At 56.8% G+C, this 22,459-nt stretch overlaps 3 protein-coding genes across 6 annotated transcripts in view; 1 reads left to right on the top strand and 2 right to left on the bottom strand.

The window, feature by feature from the left end:
* DNAI1 (dynein axonemal intermediate chain 1) overlaps positions 1–15,186 on the top strand; it is a 137,192-nt gene extending 122,006 nt beyond the window's left edge. For both annotated transcript variants that reach the window (XM_068667934.1, XM_068667935.1), the window contains exon 20: positions 14,894–15,186. In XM_068667934.1, the coding sequence (XP_068524035.1) occupies positions 14,894–14,998 (105 nt within the window). In that variant the 3' untranslated portion in view covers positions 14,999–15,186. The remainder of the gene's footprint in view (positions 1–14,893) is intronic.
* Positions 15,187–16,024: 838 nt separating this feature from the next.
* On the bottom strand, positions 16,025–18,162 carry ENHO (energy homeostasis associated). Of its 2 annotated transcripts, none has more exons than XM_068667941.1 (2): positions 17,957–18,162; positions 16,025–17,506 (listed from the first exon to the last, which is right to left on the bottom strand). In XM_068667941.1, exon 2 carries the CDS (start codon positions 17,234–17,236, stop codon positions 17,051–17,053), a length of 186 nt encoding a protein of 61 aa, XP_068524042.1. In that variant the 5' UTR covers positions 17,237–17,506; positions 17,957–18,162; the 3' UTR covers positions 16,025–17,050. The 2 variants fall into 2 exon arrangements, with proteins under 2 accessions (XP_068524042.1, XP_068524041.1); XM_068667940.1 differs by having other exon boundaries at positions 17,953–18,162.
* Positions 18,163–18,307: 145 nt separating this feature from the next.
* On the bottom strand, positions 18,308–20,001 carry RPP25L (ribonuclease P/MRP subunit p25 like). Of its 2 annotated transcripts, none has more exons than XM_068667223.1 (2): positions 19,901–20,001; positions 18,308–19,439 (listed from the first exon to the last, which is right to left on the bottom strand). In XM_068667223.1, exon 2 carries the CDS (start codon positions 19,428–19,430, stop codon positions 18,873–18,875), a length of 558 nt encoding a protein of 185 aa, XP_068523324.1. In that variant the 5' UTR covers positions 19,431–19,439; positions 19,901–20,001; the 3' UTR covers positions 18,308–18,872. The 2 variants fall into 2 exon arrangements, with proteins under 2 accessions (XP_068523324.1, XP_068523325.1); XM_068667224.1 differs by lacking the exon at positions 19,901–20,001 and adding an exon at positions 19,646–19,663.
* Between the last annotated feature and the right edge of the window lie 2,458 nt (positions 20,002–22,459).

A 22,459-nucleotide genomic window follows, 5' to 3' on the forward strand; every position in this document is an offset into this window, starting at 1 on the left:
CTACCTGGGCAGTGTGCTGGTCCTCATCTCCAGCCCCTTGGGCTGAAGTCCCCAAGGATTTTTGTTTTAACCCCCCAGACTATGTTCCAAGAGCTGTGCCCTTGCTGCGCGGTATCCCATGGGTCCTGTTCTCACGCTGCCCTTCCCAGCACACAAGGATCATCTCACGTTCCTGGCCACGATGCTCCCATTTCTCTGTGGTGGGACAGCTCCGAGTGTTTCACAGCAGCACAGGAGTGCTGGATCCCATCTGGGTGGTTGTCTCTCTCCCCCCAGCCCTATCAGTAGGACACTCCTTCCCCACCGTCCTGTATTTGTGCAGGGACTTGTTCCTGCTCATGTGTAGTATCTTGCATTTGTCCCTGTTAAATCACCTGCAGGTTTTCCAGGCTACATCTCCGGCCTATCAAGGTCATTTCAAGTTCCAGCCCTGCCTTCCTGGACACCCGCAGCCTCCCCGTCTGTCCCAGTGCCTGAGCTCTAGCAGAAATGCTGACCAGATCCCCTGCAGACCAAGGAGCTGTGTGTGCAACACACGACACATCCCTCTGTGCTGGCAGCTCTGGGTACAGCTATTCAGCTGGGTCTTGCCAGCCTTCACCCATTTTATCTTGGTCTTTTGTCTCACTTGCAGATCAGAATGTCAAAGTAGGCAGTAGCAAAGCCTTCCTGAAGTCGAGATAAATGGCGTCTGTGTCCTTCCTGTCCACAAGGCCTATTATGTTGTTGCGAAAAGAAATCAGATTGGTTCAGTGTGACTTATTTGGTACAAATCTGTGTTAGCCGTGATGCAGCTCCTTGCAGGCACTTACAACAGGTTGTTGGCTTGTTCCACTTGTCTTCTGAGAAGTGAGGTTAAGCTGGCGGGTTTGTGGTTCTCCTTTTTTTAGGACAGTTACAACATTTGCCTTTTTCAGCTTTTCAATCCCTGTCATCCCCTGGTATTCCCCAAGACAAATGCTTCAGATTAAGCCCTTAAAGGAGAGCCACCTTCCCAAGGGGCTGGGGCTTTTGTAGCCACAATGGTCTAACACCATAAGCAAGCCAAAGCCTGTGGGCAGAGATAACACCCTTTATTAGACACACAAATATACCTGGGAAGAAAAGACAAGTGCACATGCCCTAAAGCTTGTCTTTTATTTTCCAGCTAGATATTAGTTGAGTTAATAAAAGGCATTTCCTCAGCCTGCCAGCCTGGGCTGAGCACACTAACTCGTGCCTTGTTCAGCTGGAGCTGAAGCCTGTACCTGTTGCTGGTATTGCTGCAATATCCTGAGGACTGGGGGCTGCAAGAAAGGAGAAGTGTGTCTGCCCAGGAGCATGGGTATGATGAGCACTGCCTGGTCTCTGCTTCTTATATTGCCTTGGTGTCAAAAGTGAGGCACCAAAACCAGAATGACCCGAAATACAGCCGTGAGACTGGAGGATGCTCACCCCCCTCCAGGATTAGGTCCCCGGCTTTGATCTGTGCTGAAGGAACCTGCTAAGCCAGGGAAAGGACCTCAAAGGCTCGCACTTTATCTGGCTTGGGCAAACCACAGGGCAGCCAGTGGGAGTGCAGGAAATTACTAATTTAGTGCCTTTCAAGTCATCAAAAAAAAAAAAAAAAAAAGCACTGGGGTTTGCTTCACAGTTAGAGTTCATAATCGAGCAGAGCCAGGGAAAAAAAGGCTTTTGGACTGGGTTTCAATTACAACTGCTTGTTCGAGGGGAAAAGCTGTGCTCTGTAGAGCAGTTCCTTAGGGTGGGCATCCTGGACACAGCCTTGTAGAGGGGTCTGTCAGGCAGGGCAAACTCCATCCCACTGCCCCCTTGCCTATGTAGGGAAATTTGGTTGTTCACGGTGTTTGCACCCTGCTCATAGCCATGGATGCCATGCCAGGTGTGGTTTTTCAGAGTCTGGTGTCAGAGAGAATCTTCTGCAGCCAGCCAGATCTTCATTTTAAGGCAAGGTTAGTCTGAGCTGTAACTCCCTAGGAGTTGGCTGAGTCCTGAAGCTCAAATCTGCATCTTGGAGACCTTGAGGACAGGCTCACACAAGCCAGCAAGGGCTTTCCTGTGGCCGGAGGGGAGCTGCAAGCATTATGGAGATGGGAGAGAGAGGCAGGAGCATTTGGCAAGGCAGAGGATGCTGTGAGCATGCGGCAGCACACCGGCTCCCAGGGCAGAGCTGAGGGCTGAGGTGATGCAGGTTGGGCTGGATTTCTTAGAAAAGCAACAAGAAGCTGTGATGCCATCATCGCCTGCCTGCAAAGCAGGGAAGGGAGAGGGGTTGTCGGAGAGAGCTCCAGCTTTGGTTCATGTGTCTCTGAAATAGTTGCAACATTTAAGGTCACGGGCAGAGCAGAGGTTTCCCAAGAGCGAAGCTGTTGTTTTCTCCTCTCCGTCCCTGCCCTTTACCCAGGTTGGATTCACTGGCAGGGGTTCAATGGAGAAGGTCCAGCCCTGTGTCCCCACGGGCTTTGCAGTGACAGCTTTTGCTTTCTGCAGGCTGCAGTGAAGCCACCCACTCGAGCTTGTCCCTGCTCCTCCCTGCGAGTAAGCAAAAGAGCTGCTAGACCCCAGAGTAAGTAAAATCCTCGGGCAGCCTGGGCTGAAAGGCACTACAGAAGTGCCAGACAGATGAGGTGTGGCTGAGGGAATTAGAGAAAAGCTAAATGTTGCATCTGAGCAGTGTCTGCTTCTCGAGAAAGAGTTGCTTGTCTAACAACATGAGGCCTCGTAAACATCACCACATTCCCTGTGTACCAGCTGCTCACTTGGTGGGCTCCCAGCCTTGCTTGGCAAATACCATTTAAGTGGGTGACAAAACTGCTGCAAGACGTTATTTATAGCCTGAAGGAACGGCCTGTCAGGTACAGGCCTGAGATGGACCATCTTTTAGCGATAAACAGCGTGGTATTTTTGTTGATAGCTCCTGTTGATAGCATTGTCAGTGTCAGATGTGAGTCTTCCCGATGAGTAAATCGTGCTGGTGCCAGATGAACAGGTACCAGGGTGTTATTTTAACAACACCCGTCAGAGCACAGCCTCTGATGAGGCACAGCACCAGAGCACAGCAGCAGGGTGGTGTGGCTGGGATGTAAATCCCATGCAAATCGCCCTCACGGCTCCGGGGTTGTGTCCTGGAACTGGAGAGGCTGGAAGAGGCTTAAAAGTTACAGAGGTAAGCATGAACTCCCAGTGTGACACTGAAACACGGAGCCAAACACAGCCTGGCAGAAAAGCAGCGTAATGGGATTTTGCAGCTGACTGCAGCTAAACAGATTCAAACAATGACCAGGGCGTACACACTTAGAGTGGGCACTGGCTTATCTGCATCCCTCAAGCTCCTTCAAGTCAAAACCCCTTGTCTTGTGCTAGAAGATGTATTTTAGCTCTGAGAGGAGTCACTGGTGTGATAAACTTACTGACTGAGGCTGTGTGGATCGTTCCTTAAAACCTGTTAAATCTATTTCTGCCTTTGGTCCTATTGAAATGATGTGAGACTGATGGGCAGCATTGCAGGGAGAGATTCACAGCTTTTATAAAGGGGAATTCGCAGCTTGGAGCAGCCCAGGTAGCTCTATATGAAGAGATTTATGGACTCCTGAACTCTTCGGTTCTCTTGATGGTGGCTTATTTACTAGCTCGTGTCAAAAAATCAAACTGTAAGCACTCGGAGATAACAAGGTGTTACCCTAACAGCGGGCATGGGTCTGTCAAGGACGAGACACATTAAATCAATGTTATCCCTTGTCTGCCATTGAAATAAGCCTGGTGGGGAGAGATATATTTGCCCCACATGTCTGGGGATCACATAAGCTCCTGTCTTAATTTATTTCAGGCTGGAGGTTTCCCACTTGTCAGTAAGCACAGGGAAACTGTCTGCACCTTCTCATCCCTGGGGTGTCATCTCTCAAAGACTCTTAACCCAGCTTTCTCCTGTGTCCTTTTGCCATCTGCCTCAGGCTCCAGCTCCCTGTGGGTTTTCTCCACTGCTTCCCAATCATCTTTGGAAGATCTCTTTCCTCTCTTTTCCCCTCTAACACAGACAACCGGTCTGTACAGCTGCCTACAGCCTTTGCATACCCTGGGAGGAGAGGGCTGGGGATCTTGTCCCTTCATACCGTGTGCCAGGGGCTGGGAATTGCCTCACTGAGGACTGGATCGCACCAGTCCTGGCACTATGTACAACATATGGATAAGAGAACATTTGCTTAGAAATGCTGTCAGCAGTAAGGTGTACATATCTATTCAATATATCGATTCAGTATATACTTGGCAATGAAGAGCATCCTGGGTTCACAGAGCCACAGATGCATTCAGGCTGGAAGGGATGCTGGGGGGCTCTAGTCCAAGCCCAGCTCGGCTCTAAGATCAGACAAGGTTGCTCAGGGCTTATTCTAGTCCTGAAAACCTCCAAGGCTGAGTGCTCCACAACCTGTTCAAGTGTTTGACTGTGGAGGAAAACATCCTTATGTTAAGCTGGAGCCTTCCCTGTTCCAGCTGATAGCTGTTATGTCTCATTCTCCTGCTGTGCACTGCTGTAAAGACTTTGGCTCTATCTTCTTGATATCCTTCTCCTGGGTTCTAGTGGGCTCTTGTTTACCCCAAAGCCATCTCTTCTCCAGGCTGAGCAAGCCCAGCTCCCTCAGTGCCTCCTCAGGTGCTCCAGCCCCAAGCCATCTTGGTAGTCTCTGCTGGGATCTGGTTTATTGACATCTCATTTCAGGGTGAGCTACCTTCTGCCTCTCTTCCCTTAAGTGAAACTGGGACTCTCCCATCCATTAGCAGAAAAGGAAGGTTTTTACAATCTGTTTCTCATCATCAGGGCCAGAGAGCAGAAGACAGCACAGCCATCATCTCCTTGTCTTATTTCTTTCCTCCTCGGGAAGCTCCTTTCCTTTTTTTCCAGTGACTGAGTTATGTGGCAACACATAGCACCGGGGACAGGAGGTGAGAAAGGTTCAGCCTCTTCGCTTCCTCCCACCTCCTGAAGCTTCTGTCATTAGCACTCACCTGGTGTTTCTTAATTAGCACATTCTGCCTGCCTGTGCTGCAGCCTTCTGGAGAAAATCCACCAAAGCTTTATCCATTGTATGACACGATGTACTGAACCTTTAGACTTCTTACCAGGCTGACAGCTTCTCTTACGCCATAGCATTACACAGGGGTTGAGTGTCATTAGCACCCTCAGACCCTGCAGCCTTCGTGGGCTTTACGTGTCTCTCCTGATGGTGAGTGCGTGGCTGAGCTAAGCCAGCTGGTTTTATTCATCCCAGGAGCAAAAGGCTGAAAAATCACCCCAAAAAAGCAGTTGCCAGGGGTTCACCCTCAGCCAGTATCTCATGGCATCCTGCAGGTTTATCCTGGGGGGATGGATGTTGTCCTCACTGTCATCTCAACCTCTCCATTCATACCTTGGATGGTCTAGCAGAGAGTCCACGTACAGTCTTGGGAGGGACTGGAAGCACAGAGGGCTTAAAGGTTTTAGAAGACTTGGATTTAAAGGTTTTAGAAGATCAGATTCCTGCATGACCTCAAAACACTGGAGGGATGGACTGAAATCAAGACCTGGGCTGTCCTGCATGGTTTCACACGTTGGCTGCGCTCACATCACACAGCTCCAGGCCAGGACCTGCTGTTGCAACTCATCGTGGACTCCAACAGGGTGTGATTTCAGCAGGGAGAGCGGTGAGAGTTTGGCTTGTGCTGTGTTCACCACAATAGCATCCAAGCCCCAGGTGATCACACAGGAAGCATTGCATTTGTCTATAGCTAAATCAGGGGAGGCTGGAATAAATCAGCTCTGTTATGGGTTCTCTGCTGCTCTCGCTGGATTTCTGGCTGGCTGGCTCATTTACAGACGGTTGCTGGGGAAGTTAAATTACAAGCAATAACCATTCACAACGATCCAGGCTTCTTAAGGGTTTTACAGGCTAGGGAAGGGCTGGCAGTATTTCCCCAGTTACCTTCTTCTCACTTTCAGAGCAATTGCAGCACTCACTTTGGGATTTTATGCATCTTTATGGCAAATGGGGTGTTAATGAAGGTATAATTACTGGAATTAAATTTGGATTTAATTTTCTGAGCACAAATGGCCACTTTCTGTCTTTCTTTTGTTCCGCGCTTGGTTACCAGCTGTGAAAACATCTCCTTTCAGGATTGTTCTTGGTGCAGAGGCATTTGCGCAGTGCCGGGCATGCAGTGAAGCAATGGGCTCGACCCCTGCTGGGCTGTGTTTCACCCAGCTCTCAAATGATGCCAAGCACTTCCCGGCAGCAAGAGGGATGAGCATGATCAGCAAAGTGCCTGGAGAAGGCACCGTGTTCCCTTGGCATTTGTGGTGTGTCCGTCTCACAGCGTTTACCCACAGGATCCACATGGTTAACTGTTCTGCTGGAGAAGCAGTGGGATACGGGGGGCTGCCACGACTTTATTTCTACCAAGCAATTGTTTCCACTATTCCTCTGGGTCAGTTATGCGTGTCCTGATGGAGAAGAACAATTCTGGTTATCATCTGGAGGCGTTTGGAAACAGCACCAGGTTCTTGTTCAATTTTTACTTTTTATTCCCAGACCTGCAGCATGGCTGGGTTTCGGGGAGCTCCTCATGCCAGGACAATACCCGGAGGATCCATGCTTGGACTTAGCTCGGAACAGAAACAGGAGGGCCTGGGGAGAAGTGAGCCCTCCTGAGATGACATGAGCTGACCATGAGACTGAGCAATGGGGGAATTACCCTGGGAGGTGCTCACCTGAAGGTCCCTAATGACTTCTGCATCATTCTCATCGCAGCCTGCCTTCGTTTTACAATACTGTGTTGTGAAGAAGCTCCGTTGGTTTCAGCAGCTCGCTGAGCAGATGCATTGAAGTGGTCTATAGCAGTGAAGTAATTGTGTTTTGGTACAACAGAGGCACACCAGGGAGCACGTAAGATCAACTCAGGTGCAGCATCCTGGTCAGCAACCCAAATCAAAGAGCAGTTCAGGGAAATCGCCCGTGGGCACGCTGACTGTGCTGTCGGCAGCATGGGCAGTCGCTGTGAATACCCCCCTGGTTTTAGGAGGTGGCGTTGAATTGGCTTCTCACAGGGCCAGTTCCTGCCTCGGGTATGCATTAGCATCAGCGAGATTGATTACTGCTTGCATCTCCCTTCTACTTCAGTTATAATTGAGGCAGCAATATATGCACGGAGCAATTAGATTTTAATAATGCTTTTCTAAGCAGGATGTCAAGGAGCTTAGTAGAGGGACTTGGACTGGAGTCAGCTCAGCAGCTTAAGACGGGATTGTCATTAAAATGACTGCCTCCTGCCTGAGCAGCTGACCTGAACACAGGATCCAGGTCTGCTTTTTTAGGCAGGGTGCACCTCATCGTTGCTTGCAGACCTTATCCAGGAGCCCCTGTGCTCCTGGGTCTCTGGTGCATATGGAATCTGGGTCTGCTGCTGGCATGGGAGCACCTCCAGTCCTGGCCCCATCGACATCCCCATCACTGTACCCAGGAGCTGACATTGAGCTCTGCCATGGGATGCTTCCCGCAGAGCAGTTGTTGGTTGGGTTGAGAATTTATTCAGGGCAGCTCTGCTCATCTCCAGAGGTGTCTCCCTGCAGGAGAAGTGCTCCACAGCTGCCCCTGCCCCTGGAGCTGCCACCAGCACATCGCTGGCTTTCTCCTGCCTTGTTTCATCCTGTCTGCTTCTGGCTGATACAAGCTTCCCAGGCCCCACATTTGCAAACAGCCTGAGGTGAATCCTCTTCTTTGCACAGCTCTTCCTCAGACCCTTACAGGCAGCCGAGTGCCACTGGGTCAGTGTGACTGCAAACGGGGAGGGGGTGACAGGGGTGACACAGCCCCAACACCACTGCTGCTGCATGCGTGGCAGCGGGCAGCGAGGAGCATCCCCCACCACGCAGCACCGTGCAGAGCTGATCTGCAGGAGATCGACACCAGCAAAGCTCCTGACCAGGAACTCGCAGGACACCGGGGTGTTTTACAGCTGAGCCTCGTCTGTCTTGGGGCAGGAAGGGATTTCTCAGCTGCTGTAACAGGGCCAGGTCCGGGGGAAGAGAAACAGCTTTAACAACGGTGCTTCCCATGCCCGTCCTGCGTCCAGCTTCTCACTGATCACTTCTAAGCCCTGATTTGCATGCTGTGGGGTAACTCAGTCCCAGAAAGAGACTTTGCCTGACCTTCCACATTGTGCAGAGTAAGCACGTAGCTGGTTTTTGGATCTGTGAGTATTTGTGTAGCATCTGTAATTTGCCGGGCTGTTTCCTCTGCAGCAGGCAAGGAAAATCTGTGCAGGTCCTTTAATTTGTGACAAATGGGAGACACGGTCTGAAATAAACAGGATACACTTCAGTGAGGATGGAGGCAAAATACCAGGGGAGGGGAAGGAAACAGGAATAATTGAGCAGGGATATTTGCAGGAAAAGACCCCAGACCCCTGCCAGCAGTGCCCTGCCGTAGCAAAGGTGACGTATGGGAGAGCACGGGCAAGAGAGGGGCAAGCAGGACACGTGAGCTGATCCTTCCTCAGCTCCAGTTTGGGGCACCGTGCCTGAAATACCTGGTGAGCAGGCGAGCAGCAAGGGCAGGGTGGCCAGCAAGAGGCTGGAAGCTGGGGGAGCAGAGGGACATGCACCCCAAAGAGGTGCTGGGCTGGCGGGGCGAGGAAGGCAGCAAAAGGCTGATGGAGAGGGATTTACAGGCGTGAAAGAGACGTGCTGATATCCACCGCCAGGAGATGGGCTGGCAGCACCATCCCTGGAGGTTTTCAAAAGAAATGGGCACGCAGGTGATGGGAGCAGAGCGTGAAAGCACAGCGCTGGGGGCACGTTGTGGCTGTACCCCGAGGAACAGGTCAAGCGCTGGGCAGGCGTCTGTCAGGAGCAATTTAAAGGCAGCCACGGACCGGGGCGGACTGGTGGGCGCTGGAGGGCTTCTCCTAGCCCTGCTCCAGCGATGCTGTGATTTAACTGAAACCTACACACGAGGACGTGTTGTTGGGCTGACACAATTGTTCACGCGGTTGAAATATCTGGTGCTATTTCTGGAGCATCCCCGAGTTCAAGTGCAGTCACGGAGAGCAGGAGAGAGGAGGGAGCGCTGTGGCCTGGCATGCTGCAAACCCAGCTCTTTCAGTGCGACGGTATCAATTGAAATACATCCTCCATGCCATTGGCATTTAATGTTATTAAATATCTGGCATCTGGGAGTGAAGACATTTATTTTCACTTCTATTTATAGCAAAGCTCAGTTCCCAATGTACTTGTATTTATCCAGAGCAGAGTATATTCACACGCTGTCATGTTAGTAGCAAACAAGAATACATTTTTGTTGCAAATATTTCCGTGAGTTATACTAAGAGCCTAATGTGACAAAAGTTACAAAGAAAATGTGTTAAGAGAGAAGTAGCAGCTGGACTTTCTTAAGGCAGTTAAAAGGCGTTCGCAGAGGATGTGTGTTAGAGAAAGAGGGATTTGGACAGAAACAACCCCGACTTTTGAAAATGTAGTGTTGGTGCAACTGCAAGTGATCTCTTGTGATGTTGTGCTCTGCGAGATAACAGGGTATGGGAAGAATGGCACATCCACAGCCTTGTTTGGTTGCTTTTATTGAAGTCTAATCCATAACAGCGTACTGAGCCATCATGCAAAGACACCAAAGTGGAGCTGAAAAAAAAAAGAAAGGAAAGAGAGATGCTGGCTGATAAGGAAGTGGTGCCGTGCAGCTGAGGGTGCTACCTGCCAGCTGGCATCAGGGTTTGTGGCTGAGGACTGCCGGGCTCGTGCATTTAGGTTTCACTGCAATTGCGGGAATATTTGGGGTAGAGCTGGAAGCCACGGCACCTCCTGCCCAGTGGTTTGTGGGGACAATCCCAATTAAAACCAGTTCTAGCTCCTTCCTCCCTGCTGCTTGTGCTGAGAGATTCCACAGCTGGATGCCAGGCGCTGGTGCCCCGCAAAGAGAGGCAAAGAAAGGGCCTCCCCTTGCCCCTGCCCCTTCCAGTGGTGGTTTGCAGCACCAGGACTCCCTGTGCTGGAGGTGAAAGCTTTGGGGCTCTTTACATCCTTTTAGTCCCTTTACAAAGCTTATACAGGTCAAGGCAGGCTAATTACCTTGCACACTGAGCACAGAGTGGTTTTTCTCAGTGCTTAGTGCTAAATCTGAGAACTGATACGACTGAAAATCACTTCCACGAGCCTTGTGAGGAGTTTGTCATCTCCCCAGGCTGCCCTCTTCAAGGTGGCTTCTCAGTGGCCAAGGGTGATTGATGCCTGAGGACAAAGCTGGTCTCCATCACACACACGCACAGCTTGTGGCCGAATTGTCCCCATGGCTGACAAAACCCAGTGTCCTCCCGTAGGAGCAGAGCGCCTGTTGCTCGCCTTGGCCACGCTTACCAAGGTTTCCTGCACAGCAGCTAAATGAGGACTTCTTGGGGCTATATTTAGGTGCCCAAATTAGTGGTGTGTGAGGCATTGCGTATGGCTCTGGAGTTACCGAGAGCACGGAGCGCTCTGCATGGCTGAAAGCCCAATTTCTTCATCTGCCCAAAGAGCAAAGCCTGGGACTAACCCTTCCTTCGCCTGCAGCTGCTCATGGTCTTGCCCATCTTGTGCCTCGCGGTGCCATCCTTTGCTTGGCCAGAAGGCACTGTGAGGGGAATGAGCCAAGCTGTGGGGTCCCAGCCTGCCTCTGGCAGAGTGGATGTGGTGACAGAGCCCTCCTGCATGGCTGTGGATGAGAATTTGACCTGGCTTTTAGCTCTCTGCTGCTGCAGAGCCTGGCCTTCCCACCTCATTCTCTCCCCTCTTGCGTGTTGGTGAGGCAGGCACCAACCACGAGACACAGGTGCCCCCTGCGTTTCTCCACGTTCCCTCTGGTGCACACCTGGGATGCTCCCAGCCTCTTCCAGGTCCGATCCGAATTTAAAACGAGCAGCACAGCTTTCAGCTGAAGCTGGCAGGACGAGCATTTTGGGGCCATAGCCCAGCTTGTCCAGCACCTCGGTGTGGGAAGCAGAAAGCGATCCTGTGTGGCCGCTGATCCTGCGTGGTTGCTGATGTCTGAGCAACCCAGCCATCCCCTGGGCTTTTCTGCCAGCTTCACTCCCTGCAAGCAGAACATTTCCTGCGTCATTTATTTCCAAAGAGGAGCAAAATAAGCCTAAATCCTTATCTCCAGTCTGTCAGCTAATCCTTCTGTGGGCCAGGAGCAACGCCGGCAGATCGGGCTCTGAGTGTAACCTGAGGCTCTCCGCGGCGTTGCTGCTGCCTGCGAACGGCACCTGGAGAGCCCCAAAGTGGCCCTGGCACCGGCGTCAGCCCCAGCTTAGCCTACGTGGGCTCCAGCTTCACCTGCAACACCAGAGCTTGCTGTAGGGCCGTGGTGGGGAAGTTTTGGAAGGGTTCAGAGCTGTAGGGTGTATCGTGTCCCTTCCGTGCCTGTTTGGTTGGCGGCCCCAGGTGAGGAAAATCTTGCTGTGTTCACAAAGGAGTTTGGGTTTCTTTGTTCTTCCCAACTCCAGGGAAGGCTCCAGGGAGGTCTCTTCTCTGCTGTCACCCACTGAATTCTTTGATCCTGTCACTGATGAGGTCAAAGAAAGGTCTTCTCCAGAAGCAAGGCACCTCTGAACACCTGGCAGACTGTGCGCCCCTTCCCATTGAGGGTAATAAGGCTGGGGGGTTTGGACAGCCCCACTGGTGGCTTCCTGAAGCTCCTCACCCCCTTCTAGATCAGCCTGTAAGAGTTTAAACCCTCTTTGCACATGTCCTAGGTCACTGGGATGTTTAGCAAAGTGGCCGGACCCTGTTCCAACACAGCTGTGCCCAGAAATCCCGTTCTGCCAGGAGCGGCAGGGACTGGGAGCACTGGGGTCATGTCGGCAGCGGGGCAGGGCCAGGCTGGTGCCCCTTGGCCAGGACGCAGCAGGGCAGGGTCCCCTCGGCTCCCGGGGAGGTTACGGGGAATTTTCCACTCGTGTTCGTGCCAGCATGGTTGACTTTCTCGCTACTTTAAAACATAAACATGTTTTGCTTTGTTTAATCGAAACCGCGCAGCAGATGTTTTATGATTATTCCACCAATGGGAAAAGAAAAAAAAAACGGAGGCTGGGAAGTGCCAGCACCATGAGTTTTATGGGAGGGTTTTAATAACTTGGCGGCTTACTGCTCAGCGAGGGAACGAGGGCGGCAGCCAAGGCGCAGCGACTCCAGCCTCAGTGACTCCCGTGTCCTGGCCGCAGAGCTCAGCGAGTGCCAGCATGGGGAGCGCTGGGGCGACGGGGTTGGGTGCCTCAAATGGCCAGTCCTTGTCCTTGTCCTCGTGCTTATCCTCACCCTGTGGGTCCCGCTTTGCTTTCAGCATCAGCACCCGCCTCTGGGGCCGTGAGGACCTGCTGGTCCACGCTGCGATGGGGCCAGGCACCCCCTGCCTCAGTTTCCCTCCCAGCACAAGGCGTAGCGCCAGCACAGGGGTCTCCTCCCATCCCCAGCTCCCCGGGGCCGTGTCCCAGCGGTGGGACAGGGTCTGTCCCCGTGCAGAGCCAGCCAGGCTGTGACACATCCTCCATCACGGTTTCCTCCGAGCGCGTTTTGCTCTCTTGCTGGGAAATGTTAACAACAAAATCAATGCGAATGCTGCTGCCAGCGGCTCCAGTGCCTGTTTGATGAGCTCCTCGGGGACAGACCTCCCGTGTAAGCTCAGCCCTACATCTGTCGGCTCCAAGGGGGGGAAGCTCTGCCCCAGCTCCCTTTTGGCTCCTGGAGAGCCCCCAGGATGTGGTGTGAGCAGGGGGCAGGTGGAGGACAGACCCCACGAGTGCATCGTCGCCCTCCATCAGGATGGAGAGGACCTTTAGGGTCGCAGCCACATGGGTGGTGATGTTTCCCCTCACTTCTGCTCTGAGAAGCCCTGCTCCACGGAGGCTCGAGGCGGGTGAATCCCATGGGTTTGTAGGAAGATGCCACGTGCACTGAGGTGGGTGCCGTGTCTGCGGGGCTATCGGCCAGCCTGCAGCCACAAGGCTGGCCCGGCTCACGCACGCAGTCACCCTGAGGGAAGGGCAGGTGGAAGGGAGCCTCATCCCATCCCAGTGCTCCCCAGAAGGCATTATAATTTTCCTCCTCTGTGTCATCCCGCTTGCCTGGTGATTTGGCATTAAACCAGGGCTCTGGTTCGGTTACGGCTCATTACTGGCTGGCGTGTGACTTGGTTGCAGCTTTGTCAGCAGCACCAGAGGAGACAAGCTGGCCTCCGGACCAAGGCTTCAGAGACAGGTCAGCGACAAGGAGCTGAGCCTTAACCTCAGAAATACCTGCAGGGTGTCAGCCAGGGACCCTCGCTGCTGCTGGGGATGGCAGCAGGGACATCTTCAGCTTCCCCTTCTCCCAGCTCTCGCTCCTTTCTCTCATCCCACGGCCCCGTGCACGGTGCTGAGCGCGACGCGGGGTGCCAAAGGGAGCGTTTTGCACGCAGGCAAACAGCAAAGCAGCTTTTCTGCGCAGATAGCTCAGTCCTGAAATACCCCGAGCAGCTGTGTTTATCCCAACGCTCCTGCTTAGCGAGATGCTCGGCGCTGACGTGGGCCGTGAGCACAAACATCGCTCCGAGCGCCCGGACCCGAGCTGCCGAGGGCGTTGCTCACTTAGTGGAGTTAATGCAAACCAGCCCCGGCCTGGGATGCGAGCTGTGGACCTGGCACTTAAAAACAACCCGGACTCGTTCTTGCACTTGGAGGCTTTCATCTCGGGAGCAGAGGGGTTTCCAAGAGCCCTGTTCACACCAGCAGTGCTTGCACCACAAGTTTTCCTCCCTCTGTCTAAGGACACCTCTGCTGGGGTGTGCTGGGCTGGGGTGCCTCAGGATCTTCCTTCCCCTCAATTTTCTCCTCTTCTAGAGAAAAGCACCGAAGGCCTTGTTAATGCCTTGGTTTGACAAGTGGGGGAGTCGCAGGGTGCGGATGGCTCCGTTTTCCTGCCTGCCCCGTGGCAGGGGTGCTCCTGCACGGGCTCTCTCCCCATCATCTGCTTGGAGAGGGGACTTGGGAAGCTGCACGTCCCTGTGTGTGTATCCAGACTGCCCCAGCTCTCTTCCAGCAAGGGCAAACTCCTGCTGCCTTTAACGCAGCCCACTTTTGCTAGAGAAACAGAGAAATCCCTGCAGCTCCATGCGCAATTTTCTCTTTGTTGTGCCCCAGCGTTTTGTTTTTTCTTTTTCCCCCAGAACTGAAGGAAGAAGCAAGTTTGTAATCGCTGCACTGGGGGCCGTCAGAGGAGCTGATTGAGCAAGAGGAGAACTGATCTCTTCTAAGCGGGGAGAGCAGGAAGCAGGCAGCCGCCTCGCTTGGGCACCGTGCACAGCTCCCTTGGCCTCCCCAGAACATCCCTGCACAGCGGCCGTGTTTTGGGGCTGCCAGGAGCAGGCAGGGGGCTCTCTGCCCCCAGACCCAGCTGATGATGTTCCCCCTTGCTGTGCTTGGGGACCCGTGCCACCTCTCCAGCTCCCCAGTGTGTCAGGATGCCCAGCTCTCCTTTACCAGCCCCTCAGTTAGCCTCGTGTGACACCTGATTTCTGGGGTGCTCGCAGACGAGCTCCACATCCCCGGAGCAGGGACCCCAAACCCAAGGGTGAGGCGAGAGCCCGAGGGCTGGCCAAGGGGGCGGCTGAGAACTGAGGGCAGCTGAGGGCAGGTGCGGCGAGGAGAGCTTCATGGTGCCACAGCTCGCCCGTCTGCGTGCTGCAAGGGCTGAAACGGCTCGGAGGAGTTTTAGGGACGTTTTTGTCAGCTCTGAGCACAACAGGGATGCGCCATCCCGTGGGAGGCTCAGTGAGGAGCTGGCCTCATGTCTCCTCTGGGGTAGGGTCTCTCACAGCTCTTCCTCTCCTTCCTCTGCCTGCAGGAGAAGAAAGGCCAGGTGGTGAAGAAGGGCCCGGAGGTGGAAATCGCGAAGCTGGACAAGCTGCTGAACCTGGTGAGGGAGCCGGAGGGCACAGCGGGGAAGTGAGCGCTGGGAGCCACGGCCGTGCCGGGCACCAGGGCCGGCGAACAAACCCGGCTTTGAGCAGCAGCTGCTTGGCATGCGAGCCGTGGGCCCCGCTCCGCCTGCTCTTTGCAGAGCCCGAGCACTCGGTCTCTGTGCCCAGACAAATAAAGAGAGCTGCTGAAAGGCCGGCAGCGTGCCGTTGTCCCTGGGGACAGCAGCCCCTCGCTGTGCTCGGGTCCCCGGAGCCGCGCTCGATTTTTTCCCATCCGTGTCCATGCTTGCACCCACTGAGAGACCCACGGAGGCAGGAGAGGTGCCTCCAGCCCCGGTAAAACCTTGAATTCATTATTTTTTTAATGGGTCCCACTATTTTTGGGTGGCCAGCAGGTGCCTGGAGACCTCACCCTGCGGTGGCAGAGGGATGTGCCATCACTGGGGCCGGGGCATCACAGCGGCTGCTCCAAGGAGCCGGCTCCCCGACGGCCACGGGCACGGCCGGGCTTTGCAGAGCCCTCCCGGCGCTCCGGCGCGTTGCGGCAGAGGGATTAAGCTGCTACGTGGCTGTGGTGGCAGCAGGAGCCGCGGTGGCCTCGCTGCATGCTGATGAGCAGGGACAGGGCTGTCACCGCGGGAGCCTTGCGCACAGACACCAGGAGCGGGGACCGGCGGCGCACGGGCAGCAGCGGGTGTCCCCATCCCTTCGGCTGGCCCGTGGCCCCTGCCAGCATCCTGCACCCCGTGACATGAGGACACGGGTTGGAAACTCCTCTGCCACCAGCACCAGGGCTGGGGCTTCTCGCTGCCGGCAGCCACGTGCCCCCAGCCCGGCCAGGTTTGTCACCACGCATTTTAAGGCCACAGAAGGGGTGCAGGACGAGCCCCTCCTCATCACAGCCACACAGCAAAGTGCCCACAGCCCTGCAGGGATGTCGGTCACTGGTCCCAGGACACCCACACAGAGCTGTGGGCAGGACACGAGGCCTCCCCGTGACCTCCCTGGTGGTCCCCGTGCTGCAGCGGGCGCAGGGCAGAGCTCACAGACACCTCCTGGGTCCTACGGCTGGTTTATTAGTCTAGTAAAAACACGACTGCAAAGGGACGTTAGCTACACCTGACACGGGAAGGAACCAGGGGCTTCACCAGGCCTGGCCAAGCCTGCGCGGGGACCCCGGTTTGCATCCCCCTGGCACAGCCCACCTCTCCAGCCCCGTATTGCAGCGGCTGTGCCAGCAGGGACCAGGCACCCCGGGGTCCCCGCTCTGGCCACTGCTCCACTGTAGGAGCTGCTCCAAAACTCACAGGCAGGACAGAGGAAGCGGCCGTCAGGCTTGGGGACAAACCAGACCAAGTGTCCCTCGCTTTAGAGCCACCATGGCCTTGGAGAGCGGGGCCAGCCTGACCTCCTGTCCCCAGGAATCAGGGCTGGAAGACCCTGCGGTGCCGTTCAGCCGGGCACTCCAGCTCTGAAACACCCACAGCTCTCTGCAGGGGCTTGGGCAGGCAGCAGCGGGGCACGGGGAGGTGCTCCCACGGGGGACAGCACCATGGGGACAGGTCCCCTGCCCACGGGCTGCCTACCCCAGCCAGCGTTTGGGCAGGTGCAGGGCAGGTGCCAGCCCCACCGCCTCCTCTCTCCGAGCCCCCATCCAGCCCTGCTCAGGTCTGCGATGCCGTGAGGTGGCCGAATCTCCGCCTGCCGCTGTCCCCAGGGGAAGGGCAGAGCGTATCCCCAAAGCTGGGCCACCAGCACCACGCAGGAGCCCGCGGGCCGGCCCCGAACACGGGCTGAGCTCGAGGGCACGGCTCCCGCCACGCTTGCTGGCTGTGCATGTCCCCGCAGCACGTCCCCAGCCGCTGCGCCTCCGTCCTCGTGGTCACCACGGGCACCCGCAGGGCATCCACGTGCCAGGACCACGGGGGTGAAGGGCTCTGCCCCAAATCACGCCCCTGCGAGCAGCTCAGCGTCCCCTCCGCTCCCATCCTGCCGGGCCAGCACCACCGTCCCGCTACGGACACCACGTCCAGGTCCTTCAGCACCGCCGGGTGCCCACGTCCCCGAGCCCCCCGCGCGGCTCAGGGCTGCAGCAGGTACTTCTCCTCGTTCCTCGCCTCATCCGCGTCGGAGGGGGGACCCTTCTTGGGGCACGACGGGGTCCTGCAGGCCTTGCAGAGGATGAGGAAGAGGATGAGGATGAGCAAGGCGATGATGCAGTTGAAAGAAATCGCAACCACTGCTCCGGTGGAGAGAGCCGCCCCCATCGCCGCTGCCCCGTGGGGAGGAGCGGGACCCCCGGCTCGGCCCCGCGCTTGGGACGCCGGCACGGCCCACACCCGGGGGCATTGGCGGGGGACAGCGGGGACGGGACGGCTGCGGTGCGGGCAGCGGGACGGCCCGGGGGGGGCAGGCGGGTGGGTGGCAGGACCCCCGGTACAGCCGGGCCTCCGGGAGCTGTGACCTCGGCTCGGAGCTTTCCCAAAGCTTCCTCTCCTCCGGCAGCGCGGCGGGGATGCGTCTGCTCCCTCCGGGACCTGGAAGGGAGAAAGTCACCGTCACCCGAGCCCCGAGCCCCCCGGGGGAGGTGGGAGCCTCCTGCAAAGCCCCGAGGAGGCTCGGGGGGCCGGCGGCTGCTGTTTGGGGGGCTCCGTGCAGCCTCCGCGGGCGCTCCCCGGCTGCCTCCCTCCATCCCGGGCCGGGGCTGGGGGCACGGAGCCGGAGGTGTCCCGGGGGCCCCAAATCCCGTCCCCAGCCTCCCTCCCGGGGCAGCCCCAGCCCCGATGCCGGCCGCCGGCCGCTCTCCGTGCGCTGCTCCCCCCCAAAACGCGGCGAGGCCCCCCCATGCCCCAACACCGCGGAGAAGGGAAGATGAGAGGGGGGTCCCCGCACCCCCCAGCGCGGATCCCGGAGCCTCGGAGCCCCGTGCGGCAGCAACAGGTCCCTCCGGAGCCTCCCTCCCGTCCCGGGGCCGCGGCGTTACCTGCCTCCGAGAACCGCCGGGACCCCGCGGGCGGCGCTGCCGGCTCCGGAGCCCGGGGGGTCCCGGGGGTGTCCGGGTGCGGGGGTCCCGGGGGTGCCGGGTCCGGGGGGTGGCGGTGGCGGCGCGGGGCCGCCCGGAGCTGCCGCAGCCCCGCGCGGTGCCGCTGCCTCCCGCCACCACCGGGGGCGGTTCCCGCCGGCGCGCCCGCCCCTTGGCCACGCCCCCCTGTGGGTGGCCACGCCCACCCCGCCCTCAGGCCACGCCCCCCGCCCCGCTGCTGCCGCGTGCAGGGCGCGCACGGACACAGCGCCAAAAACCCCGGGGGGGGGGGGGGGGGAAGGAAGAGAGGAAAAAGTGCAGTGAGAAAAAGAAACTTTATTGAAACCCGGCACAACGCAGCAGGAAGGCGCAGAGAGGGGAAATGAGTGTTCTTCGGGGCGTGCTCTGAGCGCTGCCCCAGCCTCAAGGGCTTTGTGCCTGCTGGGACCTGCGCCCACCCCCGCGGCACTGCAGGGAGGTGGGAGGGGGGCAGAAAGGGGTGACCCGCACGCGGTGTCCCCACTGCGATGGGCAGAGCGCGGCCCGCCAGGCACAGCTCGGGTCACAGTTCGCCCCCGTGCCACAGCACAGCCACCTCCACCTCGCAGCATCCCCGCTCGGTGACCGGCCGCTCGCCTGGGCTCAGCGAGACACCAGCGCTCCTCGCTCCCAGAGCAGCCTCCTGCCTTCCCGTCTCACCCCTGAGCCGCAGGCTGTGCGGTGCAGCCCAGAGCTCGTCGCAGCACAATGTTACGTCCGTTTGGGGCAGGAACTGCTCCTGCCCTCCCCTAGCAGCTCTGCAAGGCCCTGTGTTCAGCAGTTTTCCAGCTTTCCAGCTGGCTCGGCTCCGTAATCCCCCAAACCACCCACGTGTGTCTGTCTCAGGACTTCACGCCGGGCTCCCCGTGCCCTCCAGTGGCGCGAGGCTGCTTTCCTGTGCTGCCAGCTCCCCTTCCTCCACCCTGCTTCCTCTTCATCTGGGCCTGGGACTCCGCTTTAAGCGTCTCAATCCAGAAGGCATCGAAAGAACCTGGAGCCTGATAGCCAGGCTCCTGGGGATCGAGGGCGTCTTTGCTGAGCAGGACGCATATGGCAGGAATGTTTCTCTTCACCGTCAGGGCATCCAGGCCTGCCTCAGGCACAATGGGTTCCCAGATCTCCTCGATCTGCTTAAAAAGCACTTTGGTGATCTGGTGGAGTTCCTTCAGCCTCCGTTTCATGATTTCCACACACGTAATGGTCTTGCTAACGGCCTTGCCTGAGCCAGTGAAGAGGATCTGCCTCACGGAGTCCAGCTCCATCTTGCCAATGGCGTACCCCATCAGGTTCCTTATTTTGCTCCCGTCCTTCACTTTCATCTCAATAATGTCAGGGGGCAGGTCAGCGAAAGGCAGCGGACAAGGCTTCTCCACGATTTTGCTCTTCTTATAGTTTTCCATCCTGCAGCTCTGAAAAGGAGAAGGGATCCGTCAGCCCCTCTAAGCACGGCTCACAAAACCCGTGTGTGCGAGCTCCCCATCCAGGCCACAACAAGAAGCGCAGTGGCACCCACAGCCATGCAGACACCCCGCCAGCCGCCTGCAGCCCGCGACCGCGAGCAGCAGCTCCACAAACCCGTGAGAAAAGGAAAAAGACCCGCAAAAAAACCCCGCACACAGCGCCCCGGCCCCGGCCCCGGCCCCGGCCCCGGCCCCGGCCCCGGCCCCGGCCCCGGCCCCGGCCCCGGCCCCGGCCCCGGCCCCGGCCCCGGCCCCGGCCCCGGCCCCGGCCCCGGCCCCGGCCCCGGCCCCGGCCCCGGCCCCGGCCCCGGCCCCGGCCCCGGCCCCGGCCCCGGCCCCGGCCCCGGCCCCGGCCCCGGCCCCGGCCCCGGCCCCGGCCCCGGCCCCGGCCCCGGCCCCGCCGCCCTCACCTGCGGCCGCCTCCGCCCGCCCTCAGCACAAAATGGCGGCGGCCGCGCGCGGGCGCATGCGCACGGCGCAAAGGGGGCGGGGACACGCACAGGCCACGCCCCTCGCCCTGTGGTCTCCGTGGGGGCGGGGCGGGTGACGTCACAGGCGCGGGGGAAGAGGCACTGAGGGGGGAGCGGGGAAGGGGGGGACAAAATGGCGGCGCCGCCCGTCAGGGGCGGGCAGGGGGCGGGGGGTGCCCGAGCGGACACGGGGTTGGGGAGCGCTGCTGTGGGGAAAATCTCTCAGATCTCCTCCGGCAGCAGCTCCTGTGAAGTTGTTTTATATGTGATTGCCATGCCGGGCGTCCTGCAGGCAGCAGCGCGCAGTAACAGTTGTCATCACCCCGTATTGCCACTGCCCAGCACCTGATTCCTGCCGCTGCCTCAGTGCTACAGGCTCACAGACTGCTCCTCGCCTTTCTAAACCACACACTTCCAATTCCTCTTCACCAACTGATTATCCTTTTTTTTTTTCCTCCTCTCATGACCACAGGTCCCATGATTTTTGTTTTTACTGATTTTGCACGGCTCACCCTGTTTCTCCTAGCTATCCCCCTGGTTGTAAATGAAGTCTCAACTCAATCTGAATTTTGTAATATTTATACTTATAAAAGGTATAAAAGCTATAAAAGGTATAAAAGGCAAGTAAACAGCGCTGGGTGTGCGGGGAGTCTACGCTCCACCAACACGCACACACGAACATCAAACATTATAAATATACAAAACATTGCTTTACATGCTAATCGCGAATATGCCCATACATACGTACAATCAGGAAAGGTAACAAACAATCCTTTAAGTTCCATGACTAAACACTCTCCATTTTCCATTCCTTTTGAATGTCTCGCTTTAAGTTGTCAAGCAACTCGGTCTTCAGGCCCTATGTATCCCGTTCTTCCCAGATCGAAGAAAAGCAAGGCCAATAGGCCTGGGTCAAAAGGCACGTCCAGGTCACCAGGAGGCATCTGTAGCAGCAGAGGGGCCCATGGCGTAGCAGTCGGATCAGTAAAGGAGCCCGCAGCTCCCTCACTGCCTGGCAAACCCCACGTTTCTGCCTGTGGTCCCACACGGCTCTTTAAGGCCTCAGAGGCTGCTCGCCAGGTGCCGAGCAATCCCACTGCAACCTTGTCGTTTTTAGTTGCAGTGTCCCACACCTTGACCTCAGTTTGGTCCCATATTTCAGGCTCATAAACTGTCTGATTGTTAATAAGGAGAATAAGCTTTAAGGTTACCAGGACAGTCTCTGTTCCTAAGGACGTACATGTATGATTCCCCACAATGTGCAGCTGCTGACCAGCGAGGGGCAGTTGTGTGCACGGCTCCGCTTCTCTCAGCTCGAGCTTCTCTCAGCTCCAGTGCGCCCATTTCCAGCGACTTTCTGTACGAGCTTCTCTGAGCAGTTTGCTGAGTTTGGCCGAACCTCTCTTCATGAGGCAATCAATGTGCCTGTTCCCGTCCTGGTCTCCGTTCTGCCAGCCTGCTCCTTTTCATTCCTTCTCTCTGCTTCTTTATTGACAACATAACTTCATCACATCGTGTTGCCTTTTTTCTATCTTGAGGGCAGGCTCCCCTCATATACCCTTCTCTCCACAGCAGTTCTTTTCAAAACAACTTTTCATTAGTCAGTCTCCTGAATCACCCTTCTTTGTTCCCTCTAAACTCTTTACATTCCTAATGGCCTCATCGTTAAGAGTCTGATGTTACCATCAACCATGGAGCTTGCCGACCCCCATGGCCACACTCCCACATCTCCCCGCTTTTTATTAATATCAACCATCTTCTCTACAACGAATTTCCACTCCATATATAACAGAAGGAACTCTTCGTTGCTTCTGATGCCAGTGACGGCAGAGCTCTCACCGCAACCACCTGGCTTGTGAAAGGGCGCTGTGACTGTGTTGTTATATATGGAGTTATTAATATGTTATTAATAAGGATATATTAATCTATAACACCTCTCGAGTTCTATCGCTGCCTTGGATATCTCTCACTCTGTCTTGGAGATGGGAAGACAGGAGGCCCCTCCTGGAGCGAGGAGCACTGGCGTCTTCTTGAGCCCAGGCGAGCGGCCGGTCGCTGAGCAGAGATGCTGCAAGGTGGAGGCAGCTCTGCTGTGGCACGGGGGCGAGCTGTGACCCGAGCTGGACGGCCGGCTGCTGCCTGCATGGCTCCTGTGCAGAGGTGCAGATGCCCTTCAGATAAGACATCTGCCTCACCCCCAGCTTCACCACTGTTCCCTGAGGCTCTCTGCTGAGCCCTGTTTTATTCCCTTCCCCATCCAAGCCAGTTGTCCTCTGGTGGGACAGCACACCTTGCCTGGTCTCCCTCAGCCCACCTTCCCTCTTCATCCCCAACACACACGATACGGGACGGCTCCCAGAAAACACACCTGAGTACAAAGAATTGGATTTATTTCCAGTATTGGAGCTTGTGAGAATCACAAGCTCCATGGGCACTGGCCCTGCCCCTGCTGTGGCCTGCATGGCAGTAGTGCTCGGATGTAGAGCTCTGTGGTGATGC

This window comes from Anas acuta, chromosome Z (assembly GCF_963932015.1).
Source record: "Anas acuta chromosome Z, bAnaAcu1.1, whole genome shotgun sequence".
NCBI classification, from domain to species: Eukaryota; Metazoa; Chordata; class Aves; order Anseriformes; family Anatidae; genus Anas; species Anas acuta.

Bases quoted from the DNA above. Each gene is read 5' to 3' on its own strand.
- ENHO (XM_068667941.1), bottom strand. From the start codon at position 17,236: ATGGGGGCGGCTCTCTCCACCGGAGCAGTGGTTGCGATTTCTTTCAAC.
- RPP25L (XM_068667223.1), bottom strand. From the start codon at position 19,430: ATGGAAAACTATAAGAAGAGCAAAATCGTGGAGAAGCCTTGTCCGCTG.